At 27.9% G+C, this 18,435-nt stretch overlaps 2 protein-coding genes across 3 annotated transcripts in view; one reads left to right on the top strand and one right to left on the bottom strand.

Moving 5' to 3' along the window:
* Positions 1-9,085, top strand: part of LOC142326652 (WD repeat and FYVE domain-containing protein 2-like) — a 44,299-nt gene extending 35,214 nt beyond the window's left edge. The window contains exon 3 of the transcript XR_012756825.1: positions 8,225-9,085. The gene's annotated coding sequence lies outside the window, so the exon portion shown is untranslated. The remainder of the gene's footprint in view (positions 1-8,224) is intronic.
* LOC142326650 (glutamate receptor ionotropic, kainate 2-like) overlaps positions 3,582-18,435 on the bottom strand; it is a 70,836-nt gene continuing 55,982 nt past the window's right edge. For both annotated transcript variants that reach the window (XM_075369246.1, XM_075369248.1), the window contains 3 exons: positions 16,983-17,147; positions 6,959-7,059; positions 3,582-4,115 (listed from right to left, as the gene is read on the bottom strand). In XM_075369246.1, coding sequence (XP_075225361.1) covers positions 4,020-4,115; positions 6,959-7,059; positions 16,983-17,147 — 362 coding nt within the window. In that variant the 3' untranslated portion in view covers positions 3,582-4,019. The remainder of the gene's footprint in view (positions 4,116-6,958; positions 7,060-16,982; positions 17,148-18,435) is intronic.

Genomic DNA, 18,435 nt, shown 5'->3' with positions numbered 1-18,435 from the left:
AATTCTGTTGAAGTTGTCTAGGTCATGATATTAGCAACTAGATTTTTTTATGGAAGTAAATATACAATAGAAAGAAATTAAGTATATTTTTTATTGTTGAATATTACAATAAAAACAAAAAAAGATTTAGTATTGCTCTGTCACAAAAAGTTCAGTGTATCTGTTACAATAGATCTTAGATTAAGTTTTGGAAGTTTATGAGAAATGAATGAGCCAACATTTAAGCATCTCATGAAAGTAGAACAGTATGATTTTGAATATAAGTTTATAAGACCAATTCTTATAAGTTGTGACAAAAAATTTGATCTTAGAATTTTAAACATCTTTTACTTGACTATTATAAAATAAAAATGAAATAAAATAGACATTTACAACATTTCACATGTTGTTTTAGGTTAAAAAAAGTATATTAATATTTGTTTATTTCAAGATTGGGAATCTAACTATGAAATTTCATTACAAATATATATTACTGTATGAAATATCATCATTTATCTGATGATAAAATCAATTTTGGCTTATGCTTGCTCATAACCTCTTTCCAAGTATTCTGACTAATCTGTACATTTTATTCTTTTCCTTCACATCATTTGAAAATAATTTTTGTAAAATGTCTATTCATTTCCTTTATCATGATGGTGAGTAGTGCATTGGATAGAACACTTTCTTGTTTTAATTTTTTACATATCCTGAACCATTTGGTTTTGTGTCCGCAATATCTTGGGACAAAATTATGTGACTATTCTCAAAACACATTTTTTTTCATGTCTTCTTTTAATTTCAATCATCCTTATTAAGATGTAAGCTTTACACAATTGAACATTATGAAAAGAATAAACATAAAAAATGCATAAATCAATATATACTTAATGAACAAACATGATTCAAACTGCATGTACTTTTCATAATTGAGAATAATTGAGAACTACATTCTCAATATCTGTCTAATTAAAATATACTACCAGTAGAAACTGATTCTAATGTATTCAGTGTAATTCAGTATAATTGATTCTAATATGAAAACATCAGAACCAATCAGTGAGGATGGTCACAAATTTGACTGAAAAAGTTTTGAAGTAAGTTTTTAAAAACACTTTATGTAACTGGGTCTGTTTTGTTAAAGTTTTAAACAAAAATGTTGTTCACTCATGATCTCTCTGCTCTGTTTATTCATATCCACAACCTCTCAAACCTTCCTTTCAAAATTTGCCAATAAATTTCAATAATTTCAGTTATCTAACTGAACCTGTTTCACTAATGCTCTTATACTGGCACATTCTTTTTTTTTATGAATGGAAGAACATTTTGAATGGAAGCTACATATAATCCACCTTTCATTTTTCTGGTGGATCATCCTTTGTGGTGAAATGAGTAAAGGGCTAAATATCACTTGCATTTTGGTAAGTTTAACATGCTGCAGCAACATATTACCTTCGTAAAGAAGCTAGTGACAAATCACTTCACTGATTTTCCTTTTGAAGCCTAACATGCGGTGGTAATTATTTTTGGAAATGAAATATGGTATTTTAGTGAGTGACTTGTCTTTTACTGCTGTAGGTTTATGATACCCACCATACAATGGATGTCTCTATATAACTGGACACCAGTGTTTATAAAAATTTAATTAATTGTATTCAAATAATAGTAATAATAATAGAAACAGGAATAATACTAACAACAGTGAATTTTTATTTACAAAGAATCTGAATATGGCCACCATTTTCCTCTATGCTCTCCTGAACACATTTCAACATGTTTGAAAATACATGCTTATGGACCAAAGGATCAATTATATTTAACAAATTCAGTGATGCTATTTTTCAGTTTATCCAGGGTGTGAGGATTATTCTTTTAAACAGATCCTTTCTTTGCTCCTCATAAATAAAAATCTGTATCTCAATGTAGTCAGATGTGCTTTGAAATGAGCCTATCTCTGAAAATAAAATCACACTTACATTTGGGATACTTATTATAATGAGTTTGTTTCTTTTTGGAATCAGTACAATTAGTTTGCCACTGTATCCTTCTCAAGCATAATAAAAATAAATTAATCCAGAATTCTATTATTTTAAAATATCATCTAAAATAGCTGTTTAAAATTTTTCTATGATAATATTTTTAGTTCGTATTTACAATAGTTGCTACACCTATAATTTTATGTATATTAACTTCTACATTCTTTTATAGATTTCAGTTTTGATCCTACTATTTTGAATAAGTTATTTGAAGTAAGAGCAATTCTATTTATATAATTTTCTTAATCAGACAAATGCTAACATCATTATTGATTTACTTAAATTAATTTAATTTGATGTAGCCCTTCACTTGTTTCACTCTTTTTAATGAATAATGCGAATAATCTCTCATCCACTATCCTGTTTGAAATTGTAATTTACAAAAAAATTACAACTGTAAACATATGTAGTTTAAAAGGATCACTTTGAAATTAAATTAAATTAAACTGTTGGAGAATTATCTGTTAATTAAACATAAAGAGTTTACTGCAATTCAATTTTTAAAATAAAAAATAAATTGGTGGCACCAATAAAAATAACCAGATTATAGTTACTGAAATCTAAGTAAGAACAATAATTAGTCAGTTTTTACCATAACTGAATCTTATAATTGTTTTAATTTTAGTTTGTATTGTCAAAAACTTTGCTGTTTAATTTGTTAGAAAGATAAAGCCATAAAAAATAAATGTCATTAATCAGTAAAAAGTAGATGAGTTACGTTTCTAACATCAATCCTACTAAACAAACCTGGTGTACTAAGATCATATTAGCAAATCATTAATTAATTTGTTTAAAAAATAAAACTGCTATGATAAAACTATTTTAAAGTTCAATTATAGTTAAATAAAACTGCATATTCTTGTACAAGATGAGGGATTTTAATTACTTGTTACATTTAAGTGACTTGCCAAATGTCTTCAAACTAGTGGATACTTAGTTTATTATAGAAGTGAGTAATTTTTTGTTCACAATTAATTCTAAATTTGTTAAAAAAAAAATTATAGTATGTGGACAGGATCAAGTGATCTTGTCAATTTGATATCCATATAAGTAAACAGCAACTTCATGCTATTTTGTATAAACTGTTGCTCCAGCAAATAAAGGTAAAGATCTCTTACCAAGGATCCAGTTCAAAAGTATAACAATCGAATGTGGGATAATGCTGTAGTTTTATTAATAAATTTGTTTCACACAAAAAATTAGAGGTGCTGCTGGTATTGTAAATAAGTAATATTTTTTTTTATATGACATTTTTAATTATGGCGAGTTAAGGCAATAAATTTAATTTTTATGAACAATATAAATTTAGGCTATAATATTAAATAGTAATATATATAATGTGTATTTCACCATTAATATATTACTGTATTTTTTTTCTTACATAGTGCTCCTAGTGGACATCTGAATAAGCATTATTTATCTCCATAAATAAAAATCATTAAAAAATAATATTACAAACATAAACAGTGACATTATATTAATATATAAAAAATGATAACACAAGTTCTATTTTCAATAAAATGTATATTTACAAATTTTAATTTTGTTTTATAAAACTGTATGGTACTTAAAAATACAGAACATTTTTTGTTTAATAATTAATCGCATATTTACATTTATGATTTCATCAGAGAAATGCAAACAAAATAAAAGAGTGAACACAGTTTCAATATTTAGCAGCTAAATTTGGTTTTCTATTGCTTTGTCTACAAAATAAGTATACTGTTGTTTTGCTATTTTACATTCTATTTACGTATATAACATACTGTTTTAAAAAGTATACATTTTCAACAATTAGTAGGTTATTAACTATTATTAAAATTTGGATTAATATATTAACTACTGGGATAATTCTGTACTCTCAGTACACAATAGCTATAAAAATAAATTAAAAAATTTTTTTTTATTTCTGTTATCACCGGATTCACAAATATTTTACAAATATGGTAATTCAGTTTTTTCACAACAGATTGAAGCTGTAGATCAAGATCACAGTAAGAACAGTTAAGAGTTCTGATGAACCTTAGGAATTTCAAGATCGTTATTTTGGTGTAAATGTAGATCAGGTGGTAATTCTAGGGAAACTGCCATGCTGCTTCTCTGAAACAGTAGTCAACCTGAAAAAAGCTTTGAAACATGGTTTTAATATTTTTTATTCACTAAACATAAGAAAACTAGTTAATTTCTCATATGTTGTTATTGGTTAATTTTTTATAGTTGGTATTCAGGAAGTAAAGATGTGAAGCTAAAAGAGGTAAAATATATTATTTATTTCACGGTAGGCTGATTTGCTATGTATGACATTGTTCATGTGATGAGTATGGTTTACTAGGCCTGTTTTCACAACATTGTGCAGGTAGTGGTTTTTTAAAATAGCTGTATCAAATGTAAATCCTATTAAGAATGTACTAGAGCATTTGACAGATGAAAAGGGAATGAATGGTATCATGAAGGTACACTGTACTAACCATTTGAATGACCTGCTATTCTTACTGTTCTATGTGAAAATGGTTGCATTTGTTAGCTCTTGGATAGGAGATCACCTTAATGAAGTTGCCTTCAGTATAAAACTATACTATTAAACTACTCATAGTTGTGCTAAAAAAAAAAAAACATTTTATATATTAAATCTGTTTGTATGACATGAAAGATTTCATTTTTAGAATCCTTCAAAGACAGAGTTGTTTTGTCTGAATAACTTCAAAATTGATGCAAGAAATCATTTAACTTAACTTTATCCAGTTGGTAGGTGTATTTATAGGCAAGGTGGAAATAGGAGTTTTGATAAGAGTCATTTAAGACAATGTCATCTGCGAACTTAAAGAATATACTAGTCTTTTAAACTGAGATATTTTCAGTTCTTAGATGCATTGTGAAAATAAATTTTGAACCGGTGGCAGTAATTTAAAGCTTTTAACCTAGAATAGATCAGTTTTTATTAGTCTAAGACTGTTAAAAGATATTGCTGGATTTCTCATCCCTCAATAAGATCTATGTTAATGTGTAGACATTCAGGACCAAGAGGGCTGACTTTCTGGCATGGTAAAAAACAATTTACATTTAGTGTGTAGGTGTGCTGATAATTTAATCGTTTGCATTTCTTTCCTATGGCTTATTGGGTTCTCATAGTTAGTATTTAGAAAAATTAAATTAGCTTTAAATCCTACTGCCTGGAAAATGTAAATTACACATTGAAGAATACTGAATTTTTACTGATTTTAGTTTGCAAATGATGATTAAATTTCAATATTTGTTAATGCACAGTTACGTAAATTATACAGGTTTTTTTTTTCATCATTTACATTAATAATGACATTTTCAATTAGTTTTCAGAAACAAGATGTTTCTATTTTCTTGACATGGTTGTACCTTCGATTTTTATTTAGCATTAATAATGAATTTGCTCTTTCTTCAATTAATGCAATAACATCACCTAATTAAAAATTAACATTTTTTTCACAACATACTCTTAACTGCCAAAATTTTTTTTTTAATCGGATTTACTTTCAGAGAATGAAGAGGTAATTTCAATACTCTGTGACCCTTCTTGGCTAAAACAGTAACGATTTTAGATAATGTAGCCCGTGGCTTTGTAGTTTTATTAAACTGTACAGTTCTGGTTTCAACATTGTGCTTGTAAATGACTTTTTTTTGCATAAGTCAATTGATCATGTTTGCTTTTTATGTTTGTATTCGGAGCACAGTTCAATTGCACCAATTTTCTCATTGTGAGGTGGGCACTCGAATATCTCATGAGAATTCTTTGCCATCCAATACCTGGTGTTCTGCGAATTAACATGGCCGGATATATGAAACCATGTCTCTTCTGACATAAAGTATGACATCAGGTCTGTCTGCTCAACAACAATGTTTTCGAGAAGCCAGTTGCAATAATCAAGTCATTTTGGTTTGTCTGTCTCCAGTTGTAATGCGGTATGGTTTCAATTTTAATTCATGAAGAATTTTATGACAAGATGTGTATTTAACACCAAATTGTTGGGATAACTTGCGTAGCGATTTTTTTTGGACTGGCAGTAATTCTCATTTCAATATCAGCAACAGCCTGTGGAGTCCTAACAGAAGGTTGCCTATTTTGTTTTGTATTTGAAACCGAACCTGTTGTATGCCATTTTTTAACTAAATTGTGTTTGCTACTCTTCGTTGGAATACAGGCATTCGGAAATTTTCCTAAGAATACTTGAGGTGAATCTTCAAATGATCCAGAACGAATATAATAGGGCATTTTACACAAACACAACTACACTCCAACAAAACATATACTGCACTGACACGTAACCAACTGAAAAACAGCAGCAACAATCAATAGTAACATATACATCCACTAGTCGCGCTAGTTGTGTGAGAGTCTTTCATAAATAGTGTTGGGTAGCGGTTTCATCATGGGTTCGATTTTATGTTGCTCACTCTGTGTAATATAACTTAATATAATAAATATATTATAATTATATATATGTATATATTATTATATAATTATTAAATTATATAAATTACTATTTATTAATTTATATAATTTGTTTAAATTTATATTTTATTTATCCAGATAAGAATATACAATAATTTGTTGATGACTGATAACGTTTACAGTTTTAGTTTCCTTTTATGTTATCATGAACATAATGATAATATTTTATTTGTATGTTTTTCATTGTGTATTGTGTGAAGTTTTTCAAAACGTTTCAGCAGGGAGACTACAAATGAGTAAATCCACTATTAGATATAATAAATTGAATGTTTTAAGCCATTAATGTTGTATGCTGGTAGTTTCTTGACAGTGTAGAAATTAGTTATATTTATGGATGCAAAATGTTATGTGGAATGTGTACATTATTAATTTTTTCATTATATTTTTGTGATCATTATATAAGTATTGTTTTCAAGTGCTAGATATACCTCTGACAATGTATAATTTTAATTTATCTTACCCTTTCCATTTTTGTGATTTGTTTTGAATTGTAGCAGAATTCAAATATTGCAACAATGACTGCTATAGCTAAACCACAAAGAAGTACAACAAAAACTCCTCCTGCAAAGAAAATAAGGTTGTACAGTTAATATAGTAAATCCAATAATTATTAGTTAAATAATAAGCAATATAATTACTAGGTTAATTACTAGGTATGTAATAAAGTTGAGTTGGGATGGGTTACTGGAAATGTTGAGCTTCACAGAATTGTTGCTGTTTTTATTAAAAACTGATATCAATATCATGATTATTTAATAAAGCAATCAAAATTAAAAAAAAAAACAAAACCATAATACACATGATGATACATTTTAGTAGGCTTTTGCAATTTAAATTAAAATCAAAGAATAAACTAATCATGAAACACGTCTGGAATCAAAATTAAAATTATAAAATTTGTGCAATTTAAATAAATTCAAAAGAAAAATAACAGAGAAAAAATTTATTTTTCCTTGCCAAGGTATTTTATAATTGGATTTCCTATTCAAATTTATTTCTAGTTCCTAATGCTTAGGCCTTAAACTCAACTTAGGATTAATGTGTGTAAGTAGGTGCAAAGTGCTGCATAAAGGAAAAATACTTTCAGATCTGTTAACATCAGAATTTGTCAAATTGATATGTATTATGAAATATTATGTTCTTGAAAACTGATTATAAGGATCACTACTATACAATCAAAAATATTTAATGTAAAAAAAAAAAAAAAAAAAAAAAAAAAAAATATTAAAAGAAAAGAAAAAATGTTATCCCTGATCATTTTTGCATGTAACAGTAGACTGAGTATCAAGTTTTATTTTCAGATCTGGGTTTAAAAATGCAAATTAATTATAGCCAGGATAATAGTTTAAAAAAAAAATCTCTTAGTGTTTTAAAATCTTAAAAAATTGTTTGGTTCATTAAGAGTGATGGTTCATCATTTTTATGTTTGTTATTTTGTATTTGTAAAAAATAGATTTTATGAAATTAGATCGTTTTGAATTTTAATTTATGTTAGTCTTTAATGTGTTCAAAGAAATTTTGATTGACAAATAAATTCATCTTACCAGTATATTTATGTATGTAGCTATAAAATTAAAAACTAGGAGCTTGTTGGTGATGAAAGCACTTTATTGCAGGCTAATAATTTTTATGTTTTTTTCATGCAATTCTCAGTATTGTTTAGATCTAAATAATTGTAAATTATATTTTAAAGAACTTGAATTAATCAATTATTTCATTATTTTAGAATGAATGAAGCAATGAGTAATAGATAGAAAAATTTTAAAAGGAATCTAGGCATAATTGTAAAACAAGAAATGGAACGAGTAGTCTATGGAAGTCCTTTATTAGAGTGTGAGATATCTTATGTAGAGAAAAGTTCTAGAGGAATTACCTCTGATACGACATTCATATCTGCGAGGTGGAACAATCTGCCTGGTTGGTTTAGAGGTAAAATTTGTCATTGTAACTCAGCTGATTCTGAAGTCGAGAGTTCCCAGGTTCAAATTCTAATTAAGGTAGTTTCTTTTATTCAGATTTGAGTAATAGATCATGGGATACCAGTGTTATTTGGTGGTTGGGTTTCAATTAACCACATATCTGCGAGAAGAGAATCAAGTCTGTGTGTGACTTCTGCAAGATGTCAGTCTGCGAGAGAGTATTTTGCGAGGAGGTTAGTGAAGGAGCAAATTTTTAGTGTGTACAAAGTTGTACGTGATTAAGGTGATGTCACAAGTAATTCCAGTTCACTAAAAAAAAGAAATGGTTCGCTGAGTTACTGTTAGACTATAAGTGAAAGAGATAATGTACTAAATCTTATTCATAAACTGTTAGGGTAGTTTTGTTTGTGAATAGCAAAGGTATTTACAGTGAAAGAACTTTAAACTTGTCTTATCTGTTGTGCTATTGTAGTCAATACAAGATTAGTAGTTAAAAGTGTTACGACTAATGATCATACTAATGTCTTTTGTCAATGGGACTGAATTATATTTAACGACCTGTAAATAAATCTTGACAATTACTATACATTCTGTTTTGAATGTAATCACTGTCTTAGAATATTGTTTTATTCTTAATTTCATTGTCATTATTAATGATTTGTCTTATGTTATTTATTTTCTTACACTAATAAATTGTAATTATATAAACATTTTCAATTTTCAGTCTTTCAATATCCTGATTGAGCCATGTATATATAATATACACATACCAATTACTACCACATTTGTCTAATACTTAATATGTATATGTATATATTATTATTGAAATATATATATATACATATATCTTTTTGAGATTCATATTATTTCTCTGTACTGTTAAATTATATTTTTGATCTTATTAACATAAACCACCTAGTACAGATCATAGAGATAAAACAAATCTTACCTTGATTTTACGATAGTACTTTCACAGGATTCCGCATCCTCAGTCATGATTGAATTTATTTAATTAGACTTTACATAATTATGTAACAAACATTGCATCATGTACATGGTTTATTGTAATAATATAGTATATTTTTAATTTTTTTAATATCTTTATTTAAGTACAATTTAATTAAATGAATTCAATCATGACTGAAGGTGTGGGATCCTGACAAAAAAATTCTTATATCAACTAAATTGTTAATTGTACTTAAAAACCAGTAACATTATTAAAGTTTCTATTATATCTAGCTCTTTTAAAGGTGAAGAGAAATTAGATACTCCTGAGAAAAACCTAAATAGGAGTTTCTATTTTGTTATTTTAATTGTATTAAATGAATAAAAAAATTAAAAAAATAAGTAACATAAAGGCAATGTGTTACCTGTAGCTAAAGTAAATGAAATAATATCATACTTATTACTTACAATAAGAATTAACATCCAACCTATGCCAATAAACCTAGATACCATCAGAATTGTATAACAATAGAAGTTTTGAGTATTTTATCACTCCAAAATACCAAATGAAATTTTCTTACAACATTTAGCAAACATAGTAGTTGCTGATATTTTGAACAAGAATATTATTCTAGATTAGTTATGTGGAGGATATATTGGTCACATTCAATCTATTTACAAATGGTGAACATATCACTATTTTAAATGTACTTAATAAATATAATAATAACTTAAAATTTACTTTGAAATGGAAATTAACAGGAAAATACAATTTTGGACATTGAAAGTGAAATAAACAGAAACAGTATTATAGAAACAGCCATTTACAGGAAACCAACCATAAATCACACCGCTACACAAAAAGAATCTAATCATCTATGGTCACAAAAAACTGGCACATATAAAAATTTCATTTTCAGTGTTCAATACACAAAAATAACCCAGATAAACTCAAAAACAAAATAAATACAATAAAATAAATAGCAGTTTCCAATGGCTTTGATAATTGAATTGTCGAAAGAATTTATAAAAAACAAACAACCAAACATCAAAATAGTTTTACTTTTCAGTAGAATTATAATAAAGAACTTACTAATAACTATTTCAGACAATACATGTATACGAATAAGATCATAGAAAAAGATTATTGATGTTTATGATAAAGATAAATATAAGAAAACATACAAACCTAACAACCATATTTTAAAATATTTAAGGGATTATAATAATTATGGAGAAAATTTAAGTGGAATATATAAGATTAAATGTAATATATATATATATATATATATATATATATATATATATATATTTATATGAGGGACATTCAATAATTAAAGAGACAAATTGATGTAGAAAAAACTGTGTGTTTTTACAAAATGAGACTTTTACTACTTCTCTACATAATCCCTACCAACATTAATACACTTGTCCCAACGATGAACTAGTTTTTTATACCTGATGCAAAGACGTCTTTGTCTTTTGTTTGAGCCACTTTCCCACAAATTCTTTGACCTCCTCATTGTTGCTGAACATTTTTCCATGTAATGCCTCCTTGACTGGATCAAACAAATAAAATCCAAGGAAGCCAAATCTGGACTGTAAGGAGGATATGACAGTATCTACCAACCCATTTTTCCAATGGTTTCTTGGGTCCGCTGGGTGGTATGAGGGTGAGCATTATTGTATACCAATATCACACCTTTTCTTTGAGATCCACGATGTTTTTCTCTCATTACTGGTTTTACTTCATCAGCATGTCTAAGTAGTAGACACTATTTATTGTAAACTGATTTTCCAAATAATCACAAAAGACGGTCAACATGACTTTTTCCGCTGATGCTTGGATTCTGAATTTCTTTCGGACAGGTGAGCTGGTGTGCTTCCATCCCATACTTCGTCTTTTGGACTCTGGTTCAAAATGGTAAACTCAAGTTTCATCATATGTTAAAATCTTGTTTAGAAAAGGGTCACCTTCCCTTTCATAGCGTTCTTTCAAGTCTGTACACACTTTGAATTTTGTTTCCTTGTGTTGTTGTGTTAACTCTTTCAGGACCCACCTTGCTCTTGTTTTGCTGTACTTGAGCTTGTTACTGATAATGTTATGAACTGTGCCAACATTACTGCAACTGTTTTTGTTGTATGTTCAACTGTAATACGTCGGTCATGACGAATAATCATCAATGCGGGTTTCAAGCGAACGAGTTGACACTTCAACTGGCCGACCAGGATGATGCTCGTCAGTCACTAAGGTTCAACCATTTTTGAACTGTTCTACCCACCTATAAACATTTCCGCAGTTGATACAACTTTCACCATACTGTAAAATCATTCGAGAAAAGATTTTGACTGGTTTTTCACCTTCAGAAAGCAAAAAAATGGATCACTGAATGTTTTTTAACTTATATGGAAACTTCAAGTGGACATGCCAACGTTAAATGCAATATTGAAGTTATAAATAAAACAATTTTTATCCATCAGCTGTTCTCAGCTCATCGCAGCGATGCCAACCTAAAGTCATGAAAGTACAAAACTCCTCCTACAAACTGTTTCATTGCTACATCAATTTGTCTCTTTAATTATTGAATATCCTCCATATGTGCACGTGCATATATGCGCGAAAGCACACATACAATCGTTCAAGCATGGGTACTATTGAAGTCATCATATTGTGTTTTTTACATTCTATTTAAATTATTTACATTTTTATTTTTTTTCTACTTTATATGTTTTTGTTTGGTTGTGTCTAAATGTACAAAATTCTTCTTATCTTATATGTAACAGATGTTATTGTATTATCTAGTATACTATTCTGTCTGAAGAAAAATATTGGATTAGTTGGTTAACATTGAATTCAAGATTTTTGAGATTGGAGCAATACTCTTGGATTTCAGTAAAGCATTATGTTAATTCTGCAAAAGCAAACAGAAGCTGATAAAAATGAGAAATGTTGAACATTTAACATTTAACATTTCGTGCTTCCAAGTTAAGTACAACTTACTGAAGATAAAACTAGACTAGAAGTGGAAGTTATGTTGGTTGAAGACCAGTTCTCTTTCAGAAAAAACAGAATACAAGGAGTAATCTTAGTTCTCAAATTAAGTTTGGAAGGCAAGTTAAAAATACAAAAATATGTTCATAGCATTTATAGATTTTGAATACAGCAACAAGTTTGTCCTTGAAGCGTTTCCATAGACAAAACACATTTTCAGAGGTGGGGGTATGCATTCATTCAGTTGCTTCTTCACTATTGTAATGTGCTTATTACTGTGTCTGTGTGAATGTATTATATTAGCTTTAAAAGATTAGAGCTTTGTCATGGAAGGTGAAAGTAGTGGGGTATACAAGAAAAAGATTACTTATCCACAACCAGACAAGAGAGGTCATGTTTAATGTTTTTAACATTATGACAGAAGAGGCACTGGATCTTCTTAAGTTCAGTAACATGTCCCACAAGCTACAAGAATTTCATTCAGTAGGATTCAAAGATTTTAAATGAAGCAAAAACTAATCCCAACTACTAAAAAAAAAAATAATAAATCAAAATGTCCGTGAATAACTTTGATAAAACTGTCATTCGTGAAACGATTTATAATTTTTACACTGATAAAGGTGAACTGGTGAACTCATTATTGTTCAATCTCTATTACCAGTCGCAAAAGAGAAAATCAATTTTAAAGGAAGTCTGTGGTCTTTATGGCACATTATTAAAGACTTGGTTTAAATGGTAAAAATTTAGTAGAAAAATTAGAAAATTGGGATCTGAGAGTACATTACTTAAGAGCTATTATAGAGTACTATAACTGAAATAGACCTATAGTTTACACGGATGAATCCTACATGTCAGTTATAACAAAAAAAAATATTGTGGAATGATAGCTCTGACCACAACCTTGGTGTTCCAATTTCTAAGGGCAAGCGTTCTTGCATTTTTCATGCTGGTTCTGAAAATGGTTTTGTCAAAAACCCGCTTCTTATATTTAAATCTCACACATAACAGGAGATTACCATGATGATATGAATTATGAACATTAATTAAACAATTAATTCCTAATATTCCCTCTAACTCATTCATCATCTGAGATAATGCTTCATACCATAACATATATCTAAATTGCACTCTGAATTTGAACACATGAAAAGCAGTCATAATTGATTAGCTTACGCAAAATAACGTGTCATTTACAAGTATAATGTTGAAACCAGAACTGAACAGTTTATAACAACTGCAAAGTTGTGTGTTACATTATTTAAAATCGATACAGTTTTAGCCAAGAAAAGTCACAAAGTTTGAGTTTACCTCTTCATTCTCCAGAATTAAATCTGAATGAAACATTTTTGGCAGTTTTAAAAGAGTATGTCGTGAAAAAAAAAAGTTAATTTAAAATTAGATGATGCTATTGCATTAATTGAAGAACAAGCAAATTTATTACCAATGTCTAATGAAAATCAAGGTGTGACCTATGTCAAGAAAATAGAAATATCTTGTTTCTGGAACCTTTAATGCCATTGAAATGTTATTAACGTAAATGGAGATACTAAAGATAGTGATTTAGGTGAGAATTATGATTTAAATATTAGCTGTGATGATATTAGCGATGATCAGTTATCAGGAATTGAAACATTATGATTTAATTTGGTAAGTAGCAGTTCAGATCAATGTTTGTAGGTAATATAGTACTTCTTGCGCCACTCTTTGTTTTCTCTTGCGTTAAAAATATTTATGCCATTAATAATGAATGATTAACAGGTGATAATAATGAGTGATTATATGACACCATAAACATGGTGGTACATGATGGGGGTAAAAAACAAAAAAAATTCAAAATGGGGATTACAACTTCACTACTAACTCAGCTTTTTTTTTTATTGTCCATCAAATTTATTTTACTGCTTCTGTTTTAGTATGTTTTCTTAGAATTTTTTTATTAAAAATAGAATTTCAACATAAAAGTTATGAAACAAAATTTCTGTTCTTATACAAAAAGTAGAATGAATTATTAATTATAGAATGAATGATGAAAATTTGTTATTTTCAAGCTTTGAATCAAATCTAGGCCTTTTGACAGTAACTTGCTCTCTCATCTTTGTATATTTTAATTGGATGTATACTGGTTTTTAAAAAAAAAAATATTTTAACTCTCAATTAAAAGTGAATATTGTTGTTTAATTAAAATAAAGAGGGTATTTGGAACAAATGTAACAATTTTTCTCTTGAATCCACAACCTATCTTTTAAAAATACATTACACCCAAAGACATTTTTCTCAAATTAAAACAGGCTTAAAACATGCCAAATCATTAATTTCATAAACAAGGATTTATTAGGAAAAAATGTTGACTACATAAATTGATTAAGCATTAAAAAAATTACAAAGTAGTTTCTAGTTATGTAATAGATAACATCTCCAATTACAACATCGCCTGATTAATACATTCCACTTGATTTAATCTCAACTTTTACTCCTCAATAAATGTTAATGTAAACCTAGACTTTCCTTAAAATACTTACTTATTACAAAATACTGTTACAATTTTCCTTACAAAAATTTATTTATTTTTAAAACTCAACATGATTTTGTGCATTTAATGATGAAGAATTTTAAAATTTATTATTTTCAAATACAATTATTTTAGAAGGCTAGTGTAATGAAAATTGAATGAATATAAATAAAAAAAAAGGAAAGAGCTCTGCTATCTTATTTTACCTATGAGATAAGAGTTTTTGACCAAAAATTGATTACTAAATTTGGTCATTCTACTAATTCATCTGACTTAGACTGAGATTTTTGGCTATTTTCAAAACTGAAGACTAAAAGGATGACATTTTTCTGCCGACATTCTTCATAATAGGAAAAAACTCAAGAATATTATACCAAAAAAACGATTTTAGAAATGTGGATACTGTCTAAACTAATGGATAGATAAGGGAAGTACTTTGAAAAAGACAGTGGTCATTAATGTGAAGTTGAAAATTCAAGTTTTCACAAACTGCATTGAAGGAAGTGAATTGTCATGTCTCATACACAACAATTATTTATATAAAATAATTGGGAATGATGCATATTCTTCTAATACATCCTGATTGTTTCACAATATCTCAAATATTTAGGGAGCTACATCCTACAAAATTTAAGGATGTGAAATAAGGATAAAACTTGAGATTTCATTAAGTGATTCTTTTGAAGTTGAACAATACTAGCTGCAATTTCATTGCATGGTGTTATCACATATGGAGGCTAATGACCAATAGCAAATGATACTATTTATTTCAAAAATGGTAATTTTTATTTTAAAAATTATACAATAATTATTTTGTTCAAAACTAATTTTTTTTTTTTTACTTGACAAAATTGTCATAACTATATACAGTCTTCATAAAATTAAGCCACCCAAGTTTAAAACAATTCATTTGCTGGTAAAAGATCAATTCTATTACACAGTAAAATATAAATTAAATATTAAACTATTTCCTTAGATCACTCAACATACAGTGTTTACTGTGAGCATTAATACAGGTATTAATTTGTTTGTATGCTTGATGAATCTTTATATAGATTTTCTGAAGTTTAGTTGTGAATTACAATATTTATTTTTCAATTCATCCTTTGGATGAGGACTCTTCTTAAAAACACTGCCTTTCATGATTCCTATAATAATAATGTGAAGGTAAGAGATTCATGGAATATGAAGCAGTAGACTCTACAAGACACTTACAGAGATTGAAGGATTCAATTCTTGATAATGTTCAACAATTAATATTTCTGTGAAAAAAATTGTTCTGACTACTCCTTACCAAGAAATTGTACAGTACATAATGATTTACAAAGTTAACATAAGTTTTTTTCTGAAAAATAATGGGACTCTCAAAAAGTCTTAATCAGTTGTTTTGTATTTGGACTGAAACCATGCTTCATCTGAATAAAATACATTGCCCAAAACATAAACATTATTACAAATGAAAGATCTAAAACTGCCTTTAGTAACTGCCAATTTATTTTAAGTTCATATGCTACTTGAATCTGATATAAACATAACTTCAGCTGCTTTGTAGCTTTATGAGCAATATTGAAAAATGTTTACTGAGATATTTTCTGGATAGTTGTACAAGGAAAAAAGTTAACTGTGGATTCATTCTGAAATTCTTAATAAGACTGAATCATCAAATAATGTTGTACAAAAGGTATGTGCTATGAATATTAATGTTTGTTCTAATACTACGAGACTACTAATCAGATTTAAGTGTGATATATCATAAGACGTACTTGTTTTGATCTTCATTTATATAACAGAAACCTTACCTAGAATCATGTAATTACATTACTAGTTAGTTCCATACCATTTTAGGGCTGCATGAATTTATAAACATTCAGTGCAGTGGATATTACTAAGTTTGATGAATAACTATTTACTAAGTCATTTATTTAGTTGAAATAAATTTTGATAAAAAGATAAAAAAAACATGTGAATATTATATATGTAATATTAACACACACACACACACACACACACACACACACACACACATATATATATATATTTTTATATATATATATTTCTGAAAATTGATTGATTTTTTTTATTGAGAATAATATAATAACAAATATTCAATTAACTATACCAATATTATCAACTCCTAAAGCATTTGCTTTAGATTCTTTTCCTTTTTCATTTCTGGTGCAAGTATCACCAGGATTCTTCCACCACTTATCATAAAGCGTCTGAATCTCACCCTTTTCTTGTAATTCAAGTATTGCAAGGGAAATTTTATCACGCCATGGAGAACCTACAACATCAAAAATTATTATTATTATTAAAAATGACTTCATAAATTACATTTTATTTAGATTATTTATCAGATCATTAAAAGAATATTGAGATTAGACATATCTTACCTTAATTTTTCCATGAAAGTACTTTTGCAGGATCCCGCATCCTCAGCTATGATGGAAATAATTCCATTATTGAATAATAAAAATTAAAAAAAAAAAATTCTAAAATAATGAAAGTTGCTATTAATTTAAACAAGTGCTGCTTTCTGTTGCAGTTTTTATAAGGCTCCTTCATCAAACATTGTCTGGTGGTTTATCAAATTGAAACTTTGTTTGAATTTGAGAAGCTTTTTTGTAAAACTTAACATCTCCAGCAACTGTAATTTTTCAGTAGACACAAAACACCCACAGCTTAACAGCGTTAATAATACATTTTCCACTTTTTTTTGTTAAAATTATTAGTCATTTGTTCTTAATTCTGTACTTAAAAATTTACTTAAACAACATATGAAATGGCTGAGAAGTTAATAAAAAAAGTTTGGAGATGTTAATGAAAAAAAAATCAAGGACAACTTAACTTTGGTAAATAAAACAAAAAATATAGTTGACTATTATTTAAATTACTATATTTTAATAAACATTATATTTTTTAATATTATGATAACATAATCAATAAACAATATTTTAAACGTGAAGACCGTAATAGTCTGTGAGACTCGCAAGTAACTTCATCAGTAGACTCATTTTCTGCATCCACATCATCAAAATTTAAATTTTTATACCAAAGAAGTTGTGGAATAAAATCCCAGTCTTTGCCAAAGTGTTTAATTAGCAAATTCAACACAGCTTTCTTTTTTCAGGAGATATTTTTCATTTTAAATCCCACTCACGCAAAACCACACTCCCTTCTTTTTTATTTTTCTTAAACTATAAACATACAATTTTGAAGTTCAGCAGCTGACAAAAACTTATAATTGGTAAAATATTGTATTTTACTAGCAGTTTCTCCAGTTTTTAACTTATGTTTTGAAATAATGATTATTTTTTCTTCACTAATACCTTTTACTTTAGTATACACATTTTAAAGAACTTTTATATCGTAAACCATCCATTCCTTCTCTGGCTCTTTAACTTTACCAACTTCTTTATAAAATTTTACATATTCATCTGCGGATTTTATTTCAACTCTCCCAAAACATCAATCAGCCAGAAGGAATGAGTGGTCATGAATTGGGCAAGTCACTTGAATTCGTTTAATGATCTCTGGGAATTCTGTTGTCAACCAGTGATACAATGTATGCA

Source organism: Lycorma delicatula, chromosome 6, assembly GCF_047948215.1.
Source record: "Lycorma delicatula isolate Av1 chromosome 6, ASM4794821v1, whole genome shotgun sequence".
Classification (NCBI taxonomy): domain Eukaryota; kingdom Metazoa; phylum Arthropoda; class Insecta; order Hemiptera; family Fulgoridae; genus Lycorma; species Lycorma delicatula.
The sequence above is the reverse complement of the archived record's forward strand: the minus strand, read 5'-3'. Positions and strand labels throughout refer to the sequence as shown.